Below are 23490 nucleotides of genomic sequence, written 5' to 3'. Positions count from 1 at the left end.
AACTCTTTCTAAGTGAGTTTTCATAGGTTTTTGACCAATTCAGTATGACTATAATATAATAATTTAAAATAAGTTTTATTTTTATCTTTCCTAAAATAAACATGTAAACAAAATAAGAAATGTATTGTAATATTTTTAAATACTGTAAAATAAGTAATACTTTTATTGTACTGTAAAATTACAATACTAATATTTACATCCTCATTTCTTCATTTTCAAACAGTATATACCATAAAGCTTTTGTTCTGACAGGTTGCAATCATGAAAATATGCAGACATTTAAATTAGAAATTTGAAATGTGCTGTAAAATTATAAAATACTGTTATTATTATTATTATTATTATTATTATTCATACTTGTAGTATTTTTATTTTATTAATTATTTAATAATTGTATTATTAACCTTTTTTCACATAATTAATTGGATGAAAACAACCTATATCTCAATATAATTTATCTCTCCTAAGGCACTGGAGACATAGTGGCAGTAATGATCACAGAGTCCTTTGGAAAGGAGATTCTGGGTTTCCTGGAGAAGAACCAGACTGTGTTGGTGTCCGTGATGGTTGGGTCACGAGGGCTGCCCAAGAACATCAACCGCGGCTCCTTGGTGTTCGTCTCCATCTCCTTTATCGTACTGATGATTATCTCCTCTGCTTGGCTGATCTTCTACTTCATCCAGAAGATCAGAGACACCAGCGCACGGGACCGCAGTCAGGTCTTACACAACACACACAGATCTACCAGCCTAGCGTCTGCTTCTGTATTCACCTGTTGCTCTTTTGAACAAAACCCACATAAACACACTCTCACCCTCAAGCTTTCATCTAAAAACCTTGCCAGATTTTTCTTCCAAAGATCTCTCTGATATTTAACAGGCTTATCTGACCTTCAAGAACTTCCTGTGTGTTCAAAGATAGTAGTAAATGGCCCAGCCTTCCCAGCTCATGAAATCTTAATGCAGAAATGTGTGTGTGTTTGGTGACACTCTGCCTCTTCAGCGTCTGGTTCCACACAGACAGACTCAAAGTCCTCATTACTCCTCTGTAGTGTTGATGTCTCTCAGCCCTTTCACTTTTACCAGGCCTCTGAATTTACTATATGGTATAAACAGGCTTTAATCAAGCTGTTTTAACATCTGCCTGGTATAAAGGTGAATTATGTAAAATCAGAATCTCTTATTTACCAGTTAATTTTAAAGTAGTAGAGACAGTTTATACTATGAAGGAGTGAAATAAAAACAGTGAGTACATTTAAATGCAAGGCCTTGCCCTGATAATGTGTAAGGTTACTTAAATCTTTTATAGGTGGCAAGTCATAAACAGTTTCAGAAAAAGCTCATTGGCACATCTTTGCCAGTGTGATTATTGCTTATTCTGTTTTGCGAATATATCTTACTTTTTTTGGTTGTGTTATTAGCTGATTTTTGAGTGATCGGCTACCATAATTTTTCCAAAACAATTATTCAGCAAGAGTGCAATACATTATTCAAAAGTGGCAATGAAAACATTTACAATGTTACAAAACATTTATATTTCAAATAAAGGCTGTTCTTTTAAACTTTCTATTTATCCAAGAATCCTGAAGATGTATGACCGTTTCCACAAAAATAGTAAGCAGAACAACTGTCTTCAACATTAGTTAAAATATCAATGAAATGTGTCTTGTGCACCAAATTGATATTAGAATAATTTCTGAGGGATCTAATAATTCAAATAAATACTCTAATAATATTTTACAATATTACTATTTACTGTATTTTTACTGTATTACTATTTACTGTATTATCAAATAAATGGTGAACATGAGAGACGTCTTTCATAAACATTTTAAATGGATTGAGTATTTAGCAGATTAACAGATCATTTTAGTGTTTTGGTGGCATCTAACCTAAATGTAATTGCAAACGTTTACACACACCGGCGCACACACACATACTGCACCTCCCATTGACTTCTATTGGTTTTTAATTAAGCTTATTATAATTAGTGCAGACTGACCCTAACCCCTTTTGCATTTTTAGATTTTAATTAAAACATCATTTGGCCATTTTACTTGTGAAGACATTCTCATGAGTCAGTTTATTTGTCGATATTTGAGAGGACATTTTGAGACCCTTGCAAATATAGCACACAAACACACACATGGTTTAGCTTGCACAAATCCTTTGGCCCTGCTGGCCCTTTGGCTTTTTCTGTAAACTGTCGGCGGTAAATCACTGGGCTGTTTATTTAGCAATAAACTGGCAGAATGAAAACCGAGGACATCTCAGAACAAACACTCATAAACACACACACAGACAATGAACTGCCCATCAGAGTCTTTTATTTATGGCCCTCTCCGTCAGGCCTTTCACTAACTCAGCCTCATTTGCTTTATACAATCCTGATAAGACATTCTGATATGCTGTTTTTATCACAATTAATATTGCTAATGCTTTCTCCTCTGCATTATTATTCAGCTCTACCTTGTTTATCAAAATCTGAATTGCAATTTTTTTTCTGCTGTTCAGAGTCTTTTATTCCCCGACTTTGTTTAGTCATTTTAATTTCCTGTTTCATTAAGTCAAGCTGTGAATCTAAAATTATGTGAATTACTGTCTTCTCTCTGTCCTTTGTTACTATAGCGACGGCTGGGAGATGCTGCCAAGAAAGCCATTAGCAAGCTGACTACCAGGACAGTAAAAAGAGGGGATAAGGTGAGGTCTTTTGACGTCATTGCTTGTTTACTTTTCTCAGGCTCGACTCTATCCATGTCATGTCTGCCAGGCTATAGTAAGCAGCACTGTGTCCTTTTGTGGAACTGTTTGTGCAATTCTCCATTCATAATGCATCTCCGTATTCTATGACGGACTCACTGGACACGTACGCACTGCAGCTAAATATGGCTGTCACTATTCTTCTTAATCACATTCTTTACGCACATAGCTTGGTTATTTACAGCTGCGTTCAACAACTGAAAAATACAAATATTTAGAAACAAATTTACATTAAATCCAGTTTTCTCCCACCAGCCCTGCTCTCTAGCAGCAACCCATACATTAAAGTCTACACAGAGTGCATGCGGTTTAAAAGCAGACGCCTAAAGAGCATAAACAAAACATGGCGCCTTTGGAAATTGCTGGATGGTGATACGTATCTGCTCACTATTATTACTTTAGAAAAAGCTAACTCGGAGCAGGTGAAACTGGTGAAATCCCTGTTTCTGTTTACAGCAAAACAAACAACACTGCACTGCATGTACTGGTTTAATAATATAATACATAATACTTTTTTATAGAAATTAATACTTTTATTCAGCAAGGATTTAATAAATTATTCAAAAGTGACAGTAAAGACATTTATAATGTGGCAAAACATTTCCATTTCAAATAAATGCTATTTTCTAACTTTCTGTTCATCCAAGTATCATAAAAAATGTATGACAGTTTCCATAAAAATATTAAGTAACACAACTGTTTTCAATATTGATAGTAATAACTGTTTCTTGAGCACTAAATCAGCTTATATTATGGCTGCTGAAAATTCAGCTTTGCCATCACAGGACTAAATTACTTTTTTTTTTTAAATGTACTGTAACCAGTGTTGGGTAAGTTACTTTAAAAAAGTAATTAATTGCTATTACTAATTACATCATCAATGTTGTATTTAAATCCCTTTAAATTAAGCCTGTTAAATCCCTGTAAACCTTAATAGAAATTAAACTCTTTATTATTTAAATTTGAGTTGAAACGTAGAATAGTCTAACTGTAATACTTTAAACATTTTTATAAAAAATGTAAAAACCTTTGGTTAACAAATAGAAATACTCTGAATAACAAAATATCTGGAAAACAGAAAAGTTTAGGAACAGTTTAACAATACATTTCAGTTTGGCAAGATGTTCAGGAAAAGCCCAACTAGTAAAAATCCATGATCTTCTCTGCTGAATAAAGCCGTGTCAGATCGCGCTGTTCTTCTAAGGTATAAATTCCTCATAGCAGGAAAAAATGATGAAAATTAGACGAATCTTGATATATTTTATTTTAAATCAATTTTTTTGTATCTAGATGAGGGTGTTTGCACGCAGGTGACTGCATATAATGAACTCAGATACGGGAAAGACTACCTTGCTTTAGTTTCATACGGATTACATAATCTGAGAATATTCGTTTTCGATTTGAATTTGTTCAATTTAAAAGTAGACACTTCAAGCTTTCAGATACGGAAAAGACTGTACCTCGCTTTAGTTTCATACGGATTACATAATCAGAAAATATTCGTTTTCAATTTGAATTCGTTCATTTAAAAGTAGACGCACAAGCTTTCTATAGACATATTTCTCATTTCTCTGTGTCAAATATTCGCTGAATTTGTTACGCGTAGAAGTTGCTCACGGAGACCCAGACGGCAGAAAGTGCCCCCTGTTTGTTTTGTTTATTTTGCAAAAGCACAATGTTTTGTTGTTATTGTCAGTGTACACAAATAAAAGCAGGCCCTTTTTAGATTCGATTGATTTTAGTCTTATCTGTATCTGAGTATTTAAGGTTTCTCTGTGAATCAGGAAAAACTGAAAGCGAATACACCGGCGCGCAGAGGGTTAAAGACGTTGCATTCAGTTTTATCTTTAGACGGTAAATTTAGATTTCAAATTCAGTATTGATTTTAGAACTGTTGTAATTATTTACTGTATGTAACACAAGTGCTTTATAAGTAACTGCAATTAAATGACTTTTTCAGTGGATAAGTAATTTAATTACAGTAACGCGTTACACCCAACACTGACTGTAACCAGCATGTTCTGGTTTTAACAAAAAAAAGCACAGTAAATTCATCATTGCTTGAATAGTATAATGCATAATATATTTTTTTATAAATTAATCAAAAGTGACAGTAAAGATATTTATAATGTTACCACACATTTCTATTTCAAATAAATGCTTTTTTTAAACTTTCTATTCATCCAAGTATCATAAAAAAGTATGACAGTTTACATAAAAATATTAAGCAGCACAACTGTTTTTAACATTGACTGTTTCTTGAACACTAAATCAACATATATTATGGCTGCTGTAAATTCATCTTTGCCATTTTTAACATTTTTCAAATATAATAAAAAGCAAACTCTTATCAGGTTAAACTGTTGAAATGCATCTTTCTGATACAGCAAAACAAACAACACTGCACTGCTTCTTTGTCCTCTTATAATAAAGTAATTAGGGATCTCAGGATTTTTGCAAAAACTAATGCACAGTATATTTATGCATTTTAGTGCATCATTGCATGTAAAATAATACAGTGCATATAAAACCTTTGCTCAAGGTCTAATTTAATCAATAATTGGCTGTTAAATATTGGTGACAGACAGTTTAGGTTCATCTCTAAAAGCAATCTTGCTGAATGTACCACAAAGTCCAAAGAAAGACATTGACCTGTGTAAAGGTGAATGACTGTCAGGTTAGCGATGAGGTAAGAAGGGTCGTGAGACTTCACAGATGTTCGGTTTGGAAAAGGGGTGGAGCCGTGCCAGTCAGTGTATATCATAGCCCAGTCAAGGTCAGCTCACATCAGCCATGAATAAAACATCAGTGGCCTTGGAGAAGTGCTGCAAGAAATTGAAACCTTTCATCTGAGAGGTCTTGCTCGGTAGAGATTGAGTGAGAGAACATCTGGCATCTTCCATCTTCCTCTGCCTCTCTCTCTCGGTCTCTCTCCTTTTTCCTTTTCCTTTTCAAGTGATCGCATACACTTTTTCGATCAGTTATGATGCATTTTCCAGCGATGATGCATCCTTACAGCTTCACTGACTTGGCTGAAGCCTCTAAGCCTCTGAGTATCGGCCACGTCCCTCTGCAGGGACCGACCGGACCACAGTCGATGACTCTCACGCTGAGAGGGGCCCATTAGAAACCGAACACCACTCGCCACAACATGACCTTGACCATGCAGAGTAGACAGGACACTGCCAGGTGACGGAAATAGCATCTAGAGTAGAGAAGATGCTTCCAGGAAGAGCAGGGCAGAGTGTGATATAAAACCAAGGAGGATTTTTGTCACTTTCTAAATGGCTTCATGCCCAGGGAGGTCTAGTTAGCTGCCTGAGTGATGCGTTGCCTGCTACTAGAGGTATATTTATGCTATGATAATGTATAAATAGTATTTGAAAGCGTTACTGCTGCTTGGTTTTCCTGCATAACTCTAAGTTTTATAGGGAATTTAAGATGAAGTCACATTAAATATAGGGTAAGAATGCCACATAAGTAGATATTGTAGCACTATATATTAGTTTTTAAAGAAAAGTGGAATTAATTGATATGCTGATTAAATGTATTTTATTTTATTTCAGCTTTATTTGAATTAAAAAAATGTTGTTAATGATAACAATACTGTTCATTGCTAAATCATATAATATAAATGCCAAGTTCTGTCATGAAACTCTAGATGGCGCATGGGTCGTTAATGCAAATTGATGATATTTACAGCGCCACAAACTGATTGGTTCATGTTGCATACACAGCTAATGAGCTTGCTGCTTTACGTTTAAATGGCTAGCGTTCACTAGAGCAGTTCGCTGCACACTTTCAGAGTTCCTCTGAAACCCTCCACCTTCCCCAGCTCCACCAGCTCCACCTGTATAGATCTGCTATGGGTTATTATATATGCTACTTGTGCAGCAGCATTGTATCTTAAATACTCAAAGCACCGTATCGGCATATGTATTGGCAGTAACAAGTTCCTCTACTTGCTTTGCAGCAGCAGCAATAATCTACAACAACAGCAGCAGCAATCCAACAGCAGCAACGTAGCAGATCCATTCCGCCAAGACCAAATACATTAACATTGTCATATCCATTACCATGCTAAAATCTTCCCAGAGTTCTTGTGATAGAAAAAAAGCATGTATTAACACACAAACATCACTACACCAGCTCATTTTCTCACAGTTTTGTCATTATCAGGCTTTTTTTAAATTGGTACTAAAGGGTTATAAAAAACACTGAAGCTTAGTATTATTCTTCAAAAAAATGCATGCGAAGAAATGCAGATCACTAGTCACTCCTACGAGTAGGCAGTGTTTCCTCTGTGGTGTCAAGATTTGCTTCAGACTGACCTCATAGGTCAGTCAAGTGACAGATGGACTGAAAGCAGAGCCAGAGAATTACAGCATCTTTGACACATTGTATCTACTAAATCTGCTGAACGATCGCTATCTCCTGCTCAGTCACCCAGCAATAACTAGATAGAGACACTGTTACCTGAGCTGCTTCCCATAGTTTTCTCTGGGAGTTGACATGAATTTCTAGAACCACACTGATGGAATATTTTCCACATTACTTTCTGTTTTTATTCTATTTATATTCCAGTATTTTTGGGATCTGTGGTAGGAAATTATTTGACACAAAATACAGTCAGAATGCTCAGAATGGCATGCTATCATACCTTATGCTAGGAATGGAGTATGTCGTAAGTGTACTGTGGAGAGTATGCAAATTTACGGTGTGCATGGAATACCCAGATGACCTACTTGATTTACCAAAATGACTTCATCCCATAATACTGTGCTCGCCTTGATCTTTATTTTTTAAGTGTTCCTAAAATTAGAATATTACACATTTTCCTGCCTGCTTTATGGATAAAATCAAATTTGATGTGAGATTAAATTTTATTCTATTGATCTCAGTCACAGGTGGCTTTGTATATGATATCTGATATGATAAAAATGTGCACTGTACCAGGTCTATTTATGCATTTTTGGTGTCACTATATTTAGGACACTTGTATTCTCTTGTCACAGGAGCCATGTGTTTTAACATAATAACATACTAGCTGAAATATTAGCTTACTGCATAATGAACAGCTTACAGTGCATATTTTGCTGCCTACTATTTGTTGAAGTTGTATGTAAAACCATGCGCATTATGCAATAATATTGTTTAACTGTATTATTCAACACTATACTCATGCAGATCACATGTTTTTAGGTGACCTAATTTACATGCATTTTTAATTAAGCTAGTTATCACCTCATACATAAAAACTGTTATTGTGCATTTAAACCCTTGATGTATTGTTTGACTGGACTGTCAGAAGTTAAGAAGGAGATTATTATGTGCAGTGTGCTCTTATGTTAACAGCATTTTACATGCAATACTATGTATATTACATACTTTGCTGTTGTAACAGTACAGATTGCTATAATTAGACCATTTTAATCTTTTATTAGTTTGACTTTATAATCTAGTGTATGAGTGTGGTATCTGAACCTTAAATGGTGCACTTGAGAATAGCTGAGCAAGATGAATACAAGGATGAGGCAGGGAGGAGGTCAAGAGATCAGATCAATATAGAGCGAAATGCAGGTACTCAAAGCATATTGAGTTTAAAGAGAATTTCACACCTGCCTTATTCCCATTTCTCACAGATACGTGTTATAAGGCCAGCATACATATTTAATAATAATGGGCTAGTGGTGCTTAAGTAGAAATAGTACGGAAGATTCAAGGTCCTAAATGAAGTTATATTAAGAGTTTTTCTGTACGTTATATTTCTTTATTGATATTGATTTATCTTAAACAGTTTTCCTTTTTTGTCTTTGGCGTGATAAGCAGCAGAACCTTACAATGGTCACTTGGTTTCTATTTCTGTGGTGTTTTGATGAGTAGCATTGGTCAAAAATGCAGCTGCACGTAATTGTTTTTAAAAAACAAATTTACAACATCATCTTGCCTATTAAGGTGTCTTGTCAGACAGCATTTTCACTTTACGTGTGGTCAGTGATCATTTATTGCATTTTAGCTTAGCTTCTGTAAAAATGATCATTTGACAGTCCTGTTCTTATTTGGCTAGCAAATGATCCTAAAACTGCCCTGATGTACCCTGTATCTGTGTCCTAATGAAACTTTCTGATGTTGAAATTATATTTTGACTAATGAAAAGGCTAATCTTTATTCTTCATCTTGTGTTCATATTGTGTTCATATTTTGCAGGAAACAGAGCCAGATTTTAATCACTGTGCAGTGTGCATTGAAGGTTATCAGCTAAACGATGTGGTCCGGATCCTACCCTGCAAGTAAGTTTGTGTGTCTGTGTGTATTTACATATGCATTTAGTTTTGCTTTGTGAAACAAGGGTAATGAAATATCCCCTTTTTTTCTGCAGATTAATTTTTTTTTTTTAAATGCTGGTCCACAATTTCTTACTTTCTCTTTTTTGTGGACTGCTACTACTAATAATAATATTTATTCATATAAATTTATTTCATTCTCTTTTGTTGTTGTTAAGAATAATACAATTTATATTAAGGCAATTTGGTTTTCACCCCAGACTTCGAATAATGGTCAAATGACATTTGGAGAGAGAGGGGGAGAGAAAGGGAGATCAGGGGTCACTTGCTGTTGTGAGATGTGAGTTTGTTGAGGAAATATGGCACTGCTGTGGCTGTGAATCACTGCCCTGTCAGACCCACTCTGCTTATTTTTAGCAGCTCAGCTTCCAGTGACCTCCAGGCAGCCAACACACAAACACACACGCATTTGTGCTTACAAACAGATACACACTATTCATGCACGTATATTAAAGGGATGCGACATACAGTATGCACACACAAACATGCCCTTTCCTACAGATTCAGACACCATCTGCCGAGTATGACCCGGTCACACAGCTGGAAGTCTAGCTGCTAATTTTGTGGATCATCTTACACCAAACACGCGTACTGTACGCGTTCACATGCTATAAATGCCTTTATAGATACACTGTGAGCTGCTACGTGCAGTAACTCACCATTTTTTTTCATGATTATTCCTTCCTCTTTTTGACATACAGCACATATCTTTGTTGTTTTTAGGAATTGAGGTGCTTCCTTTTAAAGTAGATGAAAATTTTGTGATTTACTCACCATCATGTTGTTCCAGACCTGTATGACTTTCTGCTCTGTCATTTTATAAAATGTATTGGACATTCTGCTAAATATCTCCTTTTGCGTTTGATGCTAGACAGTCAGTCATATAGGTTTGGAACTAGTAAATGATTTGAAAAATGAAAGATAAATACAAATCAATGGACTACCTCTAGTACAGAATCAGTCATCTCTCCATGATATCTACTAGCATTGATATTTTTCTCTTTTCATCCACACCCACTCACGCTCTATCCTTATCTTTTTCGATCCCTCTTTCTGTCTCTACAACTGTACAGCAGCGATGAAGCGCTAATCCAGAGCCTGGTTAATTGCATTGTTCTCTGCTTATGGCTGAATCACTGCTTCACTCCAGTCAGATCAAATAACACACTCATGAGCTGCAGCCTGTGCTGCCTCACACAGCTGCTGGCATCCAGCAACAAACAGTCATCGTAAGAAACAGTTGGATGACCATCCAGGTCTTAAAGTACCAAGCATTGTTGACGGTATATGGTAACATACTCCCAAAATGTGGCAAAATATATAAACGAGAGCCCAATGGCTAGTAAAAAATATTGGCTGCTGTAACCTCCTGTTTGAAGACTTGATGTCAACACAGGAAAGAAAACAGACACTTATCTTTAATTCCATGGGGTCTTTAAGATGCCAGTGCTTCCAGCAATTCCTCATAATTGTTGATTACAATAAGAATGTTGGATATTTATCATATTTACTGTTCAGCATTAGATATTCACAGCTGGTTAAGCTCTGAGGGATCTGCAAAAAGGTGTTCAATTAAAAGAAGAAAGCAAATTGCAAAAAATAAAGAAGTTTAAATAAGTACACAATGCAAATGCATGACCTCCATAAGGACAGGCACTGACATTGAATGATTCATAAGCGATTTCAATTCATCCCAAAGGTGTTCAATAGGTCTTTAAGCTTTGACTAGGCAAGTTCTTTCAAACTTGTTCTATGGAAATTGCTTTGTGCACCAAGTTTATTGTCATGCTGGAATAGAAAAGGCCCTACCCAATGTTAGAGTTGTCATACAGTTATGTCATTCTGTTCTGTATAATTACGATCTGTTTGGAGTTTTTAACTGGAATAGCCAAACCCATTTGTCATAAAGAGGTGTCTGTTTATTTTTTGACCATATAGTTCATTTCTTAAAAAAAAGTAAAAAAAAATAAGTACAAATATTCTGAATATACAGTGGGGAAATAATTTAAAAAATAAGGGTTTATCATTTTTATTGTAGGTTTATTTTAACTGATAGAGACAGAATATCAAACAAAAAATCCAGAAAAAAACAGCATACAAATGTTAAAAAAAGATTTACATTTTAGTACTTGGTGCTGAAACCCTTGTTGGCAAGCACAGAGGGAAGACGTTTCTTGTAGCTGGTCACCAGGTTTGCACACATCTCAGGAAGGATTTTGGTCCACTCCTCTTTACAGATCCTCTCTAAATCATTAAGGTTTCTTGGCTGTCTCTTGGAAACTCGAAGTTTCAGCTCCCTCCACAGATTTTCTATACTATAGAAATTAACTTCATTTGAGGGCCAGTTTATTGAATTGAACATTTGAAGGGAGCCAAGGGGGTGGGGGACATCCCGATCTTTTTCTGGGAGGCCTATAAAATTGGAAATTAAATTTAAATGCATATTCAGCAGTAAAATTAACTAATATTACCAACAGTGACATCTATAAAAGGTTAACATTAGTGCTGTCTGCCATTCAATTAAAAAAAATAATCACACATTTGTTTCTGTAATTAATTCAAAAAATGTGATCAAACGCATATTAATATATTTGTGTTGTCATATTTTCACACTGAACTTCCAAATTAATATAGAAACAACATAGATGTTTTTTTTTTTTATCAACTTTTTGTTTTTTTTACATGCATCACAACATCCATTCAAAACAAAAAAGTCAAAACAACAGACATATAATCAATACTTTAAAGAGTCCAGTCAAAAGGAAGAGAGAGAGGGAGGGAAAAAAAAATATATATATAATCATGTTAAAGGAAAAACACTACCAAGCTAATCAATAGTAGAGGGCTTGGCCCCATTAATTCGCGCTGTTGTACATTCACAAGTCACTATTTTCAGGAGGCTATGGGTCCATATGTTTTTGCACACACGTGCTGTGTAAACCAGTTCTGTATTATTGTATTCTTTGCAGCCGTAAAACCAGCAAACAACATGCTCTTTTGTATTAAGTTTATACAGAGACCAGAATCATCATTAAGAAGACACAAACTTGGGTTAGCAAAGCAATCAGTTTGCAGTAAGGAGGATGAAACCAGGTTTACATGTGTCCATAGATTAATGACGATAGGACACTCCCAAAACATGAAGAAAAGTACCTGATAATGCAGTATTACATATATGGCAGTTAAAATTTGGTTGCAGTTTCATTTTGAATCTTTTGTAAGGAGTTATGTATGCTCTATGAATGACTTTGAAGTGAATAAGACGATGAGCCAAGTTTTTAGATGTTAAGCTGAGGTTAGACCACGCTCTCTCCCAGTCGACAGATAAATTAAGGTCCGATAATTCCCTATTCCAAATAGATTTAATAGAAATAGGTTTTGTAATGCAAAAGATGGTATATTTTAAATATGTGTTTAATGGCATCTTTTTACTAGCCTATTATTAATGAAGTATCATTGATACAAATAATCTGCAGGATTTCAGTCCATTGCGGCATAGTGTGTTACCAATGATTTGCTTGGTGACTATGGTCCCAACTGCCTTGAGATCATTAACAGGCTCCTTCCGTGTTGTTCTGGGCTGATCCCTCACCTTTCTCGTGATCATCCTTACCCCATGAGGCAAGATCTTGCACAGAGCTCCAGACCGAGGCCAATTGATGGTTGTTTTGTATTTCTTCCATTTCCGAATAACCGCACCAACAGTTGTCTCCTTCTCACCAAGTTTCTTGCTGATGGTCTTGTAGCCCATTCCAGCCTTGTGCAGGTCTACAATCTTGTCCCTGATGTCCTTGAACAGCTCTTTGGTCTCGCCCATGGTAGTGGAGAGATCTTTTATACACACAATGAGCTGAAATGAGGAGTATCTTCTTAAAGTGACAGGACTAATCTGTGTTCCACATGTGCACATAACCAATCTGTGGGAGCCAAAATTTCTGCTGGTTGGTAGGGGATCAAATACTTATTTGACTTACTAATGTAAATAATTTTTTAACATTTGTATGCTGCTTTTTTTCTGGATTTTTTCCTACCAAAAAAAATGATAAACCCTTCTCTTTTTTTAAGTGGGCAAACTTACAAAATCAGCAGGGGATCAAATAATTATTTTCCCCACTGTATATAGTGCAAGATTTTAACAATCAAGATCACTGGATCATGAAAGAGAAGTATTAATATTATGGGTTAATATAAGTTTTTCCTGCCAGGGTGCTGTTCGTTAGATTATTACTACATTTTGATCAAAATAAATTATTTTCATTGGAATAACGTTTAGATTAAAAAAAAAAAAAAAAGAAATGTACTTATATTTATTAAATCAAATAGATCAAAAGCAACAGTGAAGTCATTTGTAATGTTCCAAAAAAAAAAAAAATCAAATACATACTGTACTTTTGAACTTTCTAGTAATCACAGAATCCTTAAAGTGTCACGGTTTCCACAAAAATATCAAACAGCATTAAGCAACTGTTTTCTGCTTTGATAATAATAAGAGCTATTTCTTGAGCACAAATCAGCATATTAGAATGATTTCTGATTGATCATGTGACATTGAAGAAGACACTAAAGAATAAAGACCCTAAACTTTTAAACGTGAGCGTGTGCGTGTGTGTGGAAATGGTTGTCATCTGTTCTTATCTTATGGTTATCTCTTCTTAAGGTGAGTATCTCTGCTCTCTTAAGCTTAAGCATCTCCAGCCACAATCAATAACTCATAGCACAAGTAATGGCAGCACTTGACCCAGCCATGGCCATTCAATTTACGTCCCTGTGCATTAGCTTCGCTTTAACTTCCTTAGGGGTGTGCCCTTCACTTCATGGATATGACTTACTGTTTAATGTCATGGTGGACTGAAATTTGTATTTAAATATGCATGTGCTATGGTAACTGTAAAATAATACAGATCATAAAGAATGGGTCAACACACAGAGCTGGTTTGTCTTAGTTTGATGGCATGCACCTCTTTATGTATCCTTTGTGTTGCAAGTACCCTCATCATTAATTAATTTGACCCTTGTTTGCATGTTCTCCCTTCAAGCAAATAAAGCTTTGTTGGAGTTTGTCTGCACGCTGCTTCAGTACAGGATCATTTCAGAAGCATGCATCCTTTCAGCACCCATAAATCACAGTGTGTCAGTGGCACTTAGCATTATTTGACATCCTGAGACAACCCCTCTGAAATGCATTGCTGCAGCATTATTCCACAAACTCTTGCCCAGTAGTTCTGTTCAGGTTGTATTAAAATCTCTCAAAACACTTCTTAGCTGAGGAACCTGCCTTTATTCCTTTGGGAACTTATGTAATACTGATATAACTAGCATACTCACTTGAGGGTTTTAAAATGTGGGTTTGGGCCCCCTTTTGCTGTGTTTGAGGCTGCTGGGGTGAATGCTGTAGGGAGGAGTGATATATTGAATATATTTGCATTGATTTTTGAGTTGGTAATATTTTTTGAAAAGCCTCTTATGCTCACCAAGGCGGCATTGATTTGATCAGAAGTATAGTATAAACAGTAATATTGTGAAATATTATTACAATTTGAAGTAGCTGTTTTCTATTTTAATATATTGCAATATGTAATTTATTTCTGTGATGACGCAGCTGATTTTTCAGTCTCTTCGGTCTTCAGTGTCACATGATCCTTCAGAAATCACTGTAACGATTTGATGCACAAGAACCATTTCTTTTGATCGATGTTGAAAACATCTATGCTGCATAATATTATTGTGGAATCTATGATGCATATACAGTATTACGATTCTTTGATTAATAGAAAGTTCAAATGGTAGTGTATTTCAATGTATTTTTATTTGGCCGTTAAGTTTCCTAAAGACTCTGCAAACCAAAAAAAAATAGTGTTAGACTTAGTTCGATGCACTTCTGTAACAGTCCATTTTAATGAGTTACCAAAATACATTAGGATTAATTTTTAAATATAAATTGCCCAGCTCTATGATGCAGTGATAAAGATTCTTCACAATCTTCAGAGCCACAATGGCTGCCTTGTCTCTAGCATGAGCCTCAATGGCTGGCTTGTGCCGAGAATCTCCCTCATGAAGAGGGTTTCCGCTATCGAGAGCCCAGGGTCTTTCCTGGAGTAAACACAGCTCGGATTGTGCGGCAGCCGGATATGAGGAGGAGGAGAAGAGACTCAAAAGCTCTCTGTGGAAGCTCATGTTGCGCTTTTGAAGTCCACCAGCTTCTTGCTTTTAATCTTCCAATCTCACTCTCTCCTCTCTCTGGATGTAATATAAATGTGTAATGTGCTTTTACATGTAATGTTCTTCTTGCAGCAGTGTTCTTAGAGTTGTTTCAAATATTCATTGAGTTATGGTGATATCAAAGGCTTGATGCTGCAATCTCATGGTCTTACATCGTTATAATAGAAATAGAATGATTAGAAATATTAATATTCATGATGTTGCAACCAAATGTATAACACTTTAAATATACACAAAGTAAACAGATGATTATAACATGCATAAGTGATTTATTTATCAAAATGTTTTTCTTTCTCTTCAGGCACGTCTTCCATAAAATGTGTGTGGATCCGTGGCTAAATGAGCACTGCACCTGTCCAATGTGTAAACTCAACATCCTCAAAGCTCTGGGAGTTTTGGTGAGCGCACGCACGCGCGCACACACGCACACACACACACACACACACGCACGTGTTGAGTTATCATGTTTTATGGGGACAGTCCATACGCGTAATGGTTTTTTATACTGTACAAATTGCACATAAAACTTTCTGCAGTTTTCAAAAAAGATTGTTCTGTATGATTTATAACCTCATGGGGACCAAAAAATGTCCCCACAAGGTCATAATTTACTGGTCCCCATAATGCAGGGAATACCAGGACCACATACACGCACATTATTAATAATGTTTAAATATTAAGGATTTATTATTTAAATAACTAAAAATGAATAAGTATTTATATTAAGATAATTAGTTACTATAGACTTATCTAAACAACCACCCCTGTAAAAGAAAACCTGCATTTTTAGAATGCGTAATATTCTATTCTATTCTATTCTTGCAGACATCCCTGAAGGAGATGTTGTGTCACATTTACTGTATAGCTATATTCTGGTAACAATTTTACCCAAAGTACAGCTTTGTGAACACACACTGACTTAAATTTATTACAAAAACAACAGACACATTGATCTCAGAGGGCAGCAGGTTGTGACATTCCTAAGGCTCTTGTTTGATTTATTGTTGTTTTGATTTTATAATGATTGATGCTTTTGAAAATAACATCAATTCCTGCAGTTTAATTGGGATGGATTGCCTGAATTATTACAGATCTGAGCATGTAAACACATTACTGTAAAAAAAAAAAAAAAAATGGCAAAATGAATATGTGTTGCTGGTTGCAACAGAATGATATAAAGTAATTTGGCCTGTAATCTTTTTGCAGTGAGAGGTAGAGGATTTATGATCCAGTAGCTCCCTCTGGTGGTCACTTCAGTCATTTAATTGAATTGTTCATGTCATGTAATTTTCTTTTTTTTTTTCTTGATATTAGGGAAATTTGCATAGAATCATATTTATGTTAATAAAATGGAGACTAAGACATTCATGTACTTACAGCCCAACCTGCCCTGCGTGGACAACATGGCTTTTGACATGGATCGGATGTCCCGCAGTCAGACTTCCAGCCAGAGGACAGCGCTGGTGGACTTGTCCTCGGAGACCAGCATCAGTCTGGAGCCTCTACGCCACTCCAGTTCCTCCCAGCTTCCCTCCGACGAAGAGCTCATTACTCGCTCCGGAGAGATCAACATTGCTGTCACTAGTAAGAGCGGGGCTTATTCCCTCTTATTTTGTCTCTTTTGTTCTGTCTGGATTTTCTTTAAAGGTGAAGTGTGTCATTTTGCATCACCAAACTGATTTACAAAAACTGCATGCTAAACTGGGATTACGATAACATTTGAAAAGTCACACACTTTGTCTTTTAAGTTTGCTCACCTCTGTCCCACCTTCTCCTTCATTTCCTCCCCAGCAGGGGGTAAGCTTTCCTTACTGTAGTGCACTGACTGCATCGCTCCACCTGTTGTTCAGGGACATCTGTGTGCTGCTGAGGCTGAGCTCAGTGATGTGAGCAGGTGTCTGTGCTCCACCGCAGTGTGTCCTGCCCTTCACTGCAATAAATATTTTGTACTAGACTTCTTATGTCACTGCGTGTATGTCATGGCACTCTTTGGTCTCTCTTTTCTGACATTTCAAAATTCTATGTAATATATATAAAATTGTATAATAAACTGGATAATGTGTATTCAACCAGTCATTATCATAAAATAAACACCTTCAGGATGATGACATTGGTGTTTATTTTGCGATAATGACCATCTGACTTTATTTTAGTTGAAATAATGCACATTTTTTATTTTTAAAAAAGAAGTTCAAAAAATTTTAACAGAAAGTAAGTTCCTTTTAACTTAAGTGGGCCTATTTTATTTTATATATATATATATATATATATATATATATATATATATATATATATATATATATATATATATATATATATATAAATTTATTTATTTATTTTAATGCTATTTTATCTTTTATTCATCTTAAAAAAAAAAAAAAAAAAAAGTTGAAAATATTTTCTAAGCATTTTATTTTAATCTCTGTTACACATTTTTATGATACTTGCATTTCAATTGGACATAAATGCATGACTAATCCAGGTGATAGGATGCACCTTTTTTCTACCAGCCACTGCTGTTTTCCCTCAATTTATCTCTTTTATCTGTCATTGTGGTGGCTGGATGTAAAGTGATTGAAATGTGCATACCATGCTACGTGTTGCAAAATAATATTTGAACATTTATTTTCGTTGGCAAATTTTTAAAGTTGAATTGTTTTGCTACATGGTATCAACCTTAGACAAAATCTATGTATCTGGTGACATCATATTCACCTTTCATATTCCATATTATAACTTTTCCTCATATCGTCTCTTGCATGTTAAAAAGTTAAATTTAGAAAGATTTCAGACAAAATGCACACTAGCATCTCAGTGGGTTCCCATAGATTTTTTTTATTTTGGAGTGGTTAATTTTCCTCTCACCTGGAATTGGATCAGGTCTAGTATTTGATGTCATTATCAGTGTAATCAGGCTTTCCTCAAACCTGTGACTCAACTTTGCTCAAGCTGGCTTTAAAAAACAGACACCCATTCGTTTACTTTCTCTCTGAAGTTATTTTATTGTTTAGTTTGCGTCAGCATTTTTAATTGGGTTTTGCAGAGCAGTAGCACACATGTTGAGCGCAATGAAACTAAAGAACAGAAAACTGCATGCGGGTAAAATAAGTAAATGCTCAAGGAACTGCACACCTTTGTTGCAGAAACAGATGTAAGGTAATTACACATTTGTGGGATAATTTATTATTTACCAACCATTTGTCCTTGTGCTATGTCTTTAAAATATTTTGTTCAGCAATTTTAACCCCTCCTGTTGGCCTGTATTTGTATTGCAGTGATTAATTATATTAAAGAACCCCAAGCAGGTGTTTCTGCTTGAACAGCTCTGCAATTTATTTGTTTTTAAAGAAGGTTTTTGGTTGTTTCTGAAATCATAGTGATCTCTGATTAACAAATTCTTCTATTCTTTTTCTTCTCTAAATTCTATAAAAATTGTCTTTTTTTATAGAATTTACAGATATATAAAAAATCCCTTAAACTATGTCTGTGGAATACTTGCTGATGCATTTTCTAATGACATGGTCTTCCTAACAGATGCAAAATCCTCTCTGCTTTGTAAATGTATGGCTAAACCAGCACTAAGTGTCCTGTGCTCTGAATGTGCTATGTTCAGTTTCGCTCTCGTGTTTTACTTGTCTTGTTTGCGATCATCGCTTGCCTATGGTTTCCTCTACTGGTCCACGGATTAGAGAAGTGTTCCTCTTTTCTTCACGCCTCCACCTGTCGCCAGTTTCCTCTTCTCTTCGGCTCTCTGTCGAGATGATACCCTGGCCCCGCCCTCAACAGAAAATGACTCCTCCCCCTTTTACTCTGTTAACAGAAGAGTGGTTTATTGTTGCCAGCTTCGGCGTCCTCTCTGCTCTCACACTTTGCTACATGATCATCAGAGCCACTGCCAACGCCCCCACCTATGAGTGAGTATTGTAGATCAAGATATTATTTTTCAAGATTTTCAGATTGTCACAACATCACTAAATACATTCAGTATCTACTGCACAGCATGATCTGTCACATTAGTGTACTACTACATTAATGTACTACTTTTCTACAAGTAAATATAAAGCTTTAAGGGTTGTAGAATTAGTTTGATCAAATTTAACAAAAAAGTTTTAGATTTTATATATAACAAACCAGTGTTACTTTTAGTATTTTTAAGATACTATTACAGTTTTAATTAGTATTTTTTGTATTTCCATTTTAATTTTTATGTTAAAAATTTTGTGTCCACGTATTATTTCCATGTGCCTCACATCAGTGCTTGTTAAATGTGGGTTTTTTTTCTTTGTTTTTGTCTTTTGCAGACTGAAGTTGGATTGAAGATATTTTTGTGGCGTCCTTGTTTAAAACAGAAATGCATCCTGAAAAATAAAGCTGCCGATTACACTTCAAGTCCGTTTCAGACACATAACTTTCACGTAACGCTTCAAGTCCATTTCATAACTTTCACCTCTTGCACAATCAGAGCTTTTCACTGGATGATATTGCTCAGGGATCCTCAAATCTGGCCCGTGACATCCACTTTCCTGCAGAGTTTAGCTCTAACCCTAATGCTAATCAGAGTCTTCAAGATCATTAGAAAATCACAGGTAGGTGAGCTTGATCAGGGTTGGAGCTAAACTCTGCAGCAGATTGGCCCTCCAGGAAAAGATTTGAGGAACCCTGATATAGCTGATGAACTTCTTGTTTTACTCAATTGCTGTATTTAATAAGCCCTTTGTATTTTCATTTTAGATTAATAGAGTTTTACATACATGTTAAATGTCTCTTACATTTGTATTTTTTTTTCTTTCAGATCGTTAAGTTTGTCTTTGATTGTTAAGTGAATAAATTTTTTTTAAAAGATATTTGTGTGTGTATTAAAATTGCTTTGTGCAAAAATCGTTGTTGTGCTTTTTAGTAAGTTAGTAGTTACTAGTACTAATTGTATTCCTTGATACTGTTTTGATGCTTCTGTCTCTCTCAGTTTACTATGGTGAGACTCCTGAATCTAATTTTCAATCTCAGACAAGCAACCTGCTTTGTCACATAGACGTTTTTGATTTACTGTGGCATATTGTAGCGCTACAGTTTAATTCAGTAGTGCCTTACAGTAAGTCAAGCCAAGAGCACAAAAAATACTGTAATACATCTATGAGGACAGATTGTGTTTTGTTTTAGCCTCGCATTTATTGCAGTGGGATAGGGATTGTGTAACTTCTGCTCCAGCTGGAAACTTAAAAAAATAAAAACACACATGAACATGCTAATGAAGTATATTTGGTAACTTGATGGATTGAAGTATATTTTGCTGTATTATTATTATTTTGCTTACCCCATTGGCAGATTATTTTGCTCATTGTAAGCAAAAACTCACTTAATTTTGACTTTTTTTTTTTTTTCTGAAAACATACAATAATTTTTACTTGTCTAGAAAATTCTTCTTGAATTAAGAATTTTTAGGTAGAACTAAGAAAAGCTTTTTTTTTTTTTGCAATGTAGACATTATTAGGCTGCTGTCTTTGAGTCTATAATCCTATAATTACAAGTTAGCATAGCATAGCATATTTGAGAATATTTATTATATATTTTTTATATTATATTTATTTACCCACCTGCGGGTTACATTATTTTTTACATACATACTGTGTATTATGAAATAGTTTAATAATAGCTGATTATATGGAGCAGCGCATCCACATATTTGTCTTAACAAGTCTGCTATTCACGCAGTTCAGTATTTGCAGCCTTCTCTAGTCTGTGTATACTAGACATAATATAAATTAAATGGAAAGTTTAGAGCTATATGAAATATACTTAAACCTTGTTTTGTTGAAAACCCTTTACCTAATTTGGTTTTAACTTTTAAAAATAGTTGATAAATGATCATAATGCTATATTATCACCAAATCTTGGATTCAATCTTTTTGTCAACTTGTTTCTTTTTGGAACTGATTGGCCATAGGCCTCACTGATCTGTGCTTATGCACCTCAGTTTTTGAGTTTAAAAAAATATATATATTTATATTTATGGCTAATTTTGGAGAGTTAAAATGACAACATGAGGATTAAATCAAGGAGCTGTATATTTGCAAAACACCCAAACACTTCCATTAAAAAAAAAAAAAGATTTCTACTGAGAGACTTGATGGTAATTAATTGGTCTGGTGTCAAGGACATAATAGGTGTTGATTACACGTAACCGACCCACATTGATTTTGTGCTGAGATGAAATGTCAGGTTTGAGCACAATCTTTATGGAAGAGGTAAATAAATCTTTTCAGTCAGCAGGAGCCGCATCTTGAATATTTTATTAACATTCAGAAGAATCATTCCTCCTTTCATCCATCTCATTTCTATCCCCCTGTTGTACACAAAAACAGAGTATTATTACATGTGTCTTAATCTAACCCCATCATTTTTGTTGTTTGTCTGTTTTCAGGTGGTCATTTCTTCAACCGTAATTCTGTGTCTCCACGCAGCGTTGTCTGTGAGATGGAGCTTCCAGACATCCAGGCGTCGCTGGACATGTATGACGACAACAAATCCTGAGGACACGCACCTCCTCCACCTCCAGCCCATTCCTCCATCATCCTCTCCCTGACCCCAGACTGTGGGGAACAACCTTTACGAGTGTGAAATGGAGTATTGACAGTGAGCACACTGACCCTGGTGATAAACTCTACCACTGTAGAATGATCTTCAGAGCGATCGCTCACCTCAAGTGGACGTGATTGGACTATTGCACCATCATCAGCCTCCTTACACTTTTACACTTATTTTTTCTCTTACTTTTTGAAAGACTATTTCAAAAGACATCTTTTCACAGATGGCTGTGGGAAGTACCTCTTAATTTGTTTCTCTAGTCTCCTCGGTTAACCACAAATGTTGTGTCGACTGTTGTCTCATGTATGTAATTTGCTGACCGTTTTTAAGTTCCCATGCTTAATAGTGTTCCAGATGGGGAAAGAAAGTTCTTCTCTCGTGGACAGTCGTGAAAGCAGGATCGGAAACTGAGCCTTTATAGAAGAGCTGTCTGCTTTGTATCTCTGCTTTTGTAGCTAAACAAGATGCAAACGAACTTGTCCTTCATCCGCTGAAATGCTGCAGCTTCACAGTTTAGTGCTGGCCCATTAGCACTCGAAACTCCTCGACAAATCACCGTTACTTCCTTGTAGAAATATATACAGTATTTCTCTGTACATAGAATGAAAATGTTTTAAACATGTATTTAAAGAAAATCCTATGGAATACCTACAGCGAATACTAATCAGTTCCAAGCAAGGGGACCTTGTATGTGTATATATATATATATATATATATATATATATATATATATATATATATATGAATATATATATGAATATATACAGTATTTGCATATAATAATTCATATATCTCTCTCTCTCAAGTGGCCTCGTAGCACAGTTTGTCTTTCCTGGATCTTGTCCATGCACAAGAGTGTCTGTCTCTTTTGTGTTCTTGTTTTCGTAACCAGTTTTTGGGGAATGACATTGTGACCATACTGACCTGCACTCACAGAGATCTTTGTGCTGATTCTGCATCAGTTTTGTTTTCTGTCATATGTGGTTGCAGTCAGGACGGGGCTGAAGCTCTACTCTTGAGACGCTAAGTGAGTAAAGGCTCTGCTTTATGTGGGTCATGATTTGGGCTACCTATGTTACATACTGCCTCAGCATTAAACTTGTTATAATTGCCTATGCTGCTTGCTTTCTTTGGGTGAGGTTTAAAATCTACACAAATAACACAAATCAGTGTTATATTAGTATCTATTAAAGCTTTTATATTTTTAGTTTTCATTTTAGTAAATAATGTTTTTGCCATTTCTCTCTCTCTCTCTCTCTCTCTCTCTCTCTATATATATAGCTTTATTTTTATTATTTTTTTTAGTACTTTTTTTTTTTTATACTTTTGACTTATATTTATTTTTATATCAGTCAGTTGCCAAGGCAACGTTTTCATTTAAATTTCTAATATTCATTTAAAGTGTAATCCAATGTTTATATTTCATTTTATTTCAGGTTGATTTCAATTAATGAATAAGTTAGTTTTATTTTTAGTTAACAACAACACTGACATGGATGGATGGATAAATAAACTTTATTGGGGCACTGGCCATTTTGAAGTTCAATGAAATAAATTTGTTCCACCCTGAACAAAAGAGAAAAAAG

At 35.3% G+C, this 23490-nt stretch overlaps 1 protein-coding gene across 4 annotated transcripts in view; it reads left to right on the top strand.

The window, feature by feature from the left end:
- Positions 1 to 23035, top strand: part of rnf130 (ring finger protein 130) — a 50779-nt gene extending 27744 nt beyond the window's left edge. For 2 of the 4 annotated variants that reach the window (XM_058797780.1, XM_058797777.1), the window contains exons 4-10: positions 469 to 719; positions 2628 to 2699; positions 8967 to 9049; positions 15624 to 15720; positions 16702 to 16906; positions 19143 to 19236; positions 19624 to 20700. In XM_058797780.1, the coding sequence (XP_058653763.1) occupies positions 469 to 719; positions 2628 to 2699; positions 8967 to 9049; positions 15624 to 15720; positions 16702 to 16906; positions 19143 to 19236; positions 19624 to 19639 (818 nt within the window). In that variant the 3' untranslated portion in view covers positions 19640 to 20700. Of the gene's footprint in view, positions 1 to 468; positions 720 to 2627; positions 2700 to 8966; positions 9050 to 15623; positions 15721 to 16701; positions 16907 to 17113; positions 17554 to 19142; positions 19237 to 19623; positions 20701 to 21740 lie in introns of those variants that run through there. The other 2 variants (XM_058797779.1, XM_058797781.1) reach the window with 2 other exon arrangements.
- Positions 23036 to 23490: the final 455 nt, after the last annotated feature.

Source organism: Onychostoma macrolepis, chromosome 14, assembly GCF_012432095.1.
Source record: "Onychostoma macrolepis isolate SWU-2019 chromosome 14, ASM1243209v1, whole genome shotgun sequence".
Lineage (NCBI taxonomy): Eukaryota > Metazoa > Chordata > Actinopteri > Cypriniformes > Cyprinidae > Onychostoma > Onychostoma macrolepis.
Note: the sequence above shows the minus strand (reverse complement) of the source record. Positions and strands in the feature narration are given on the sequence as shown.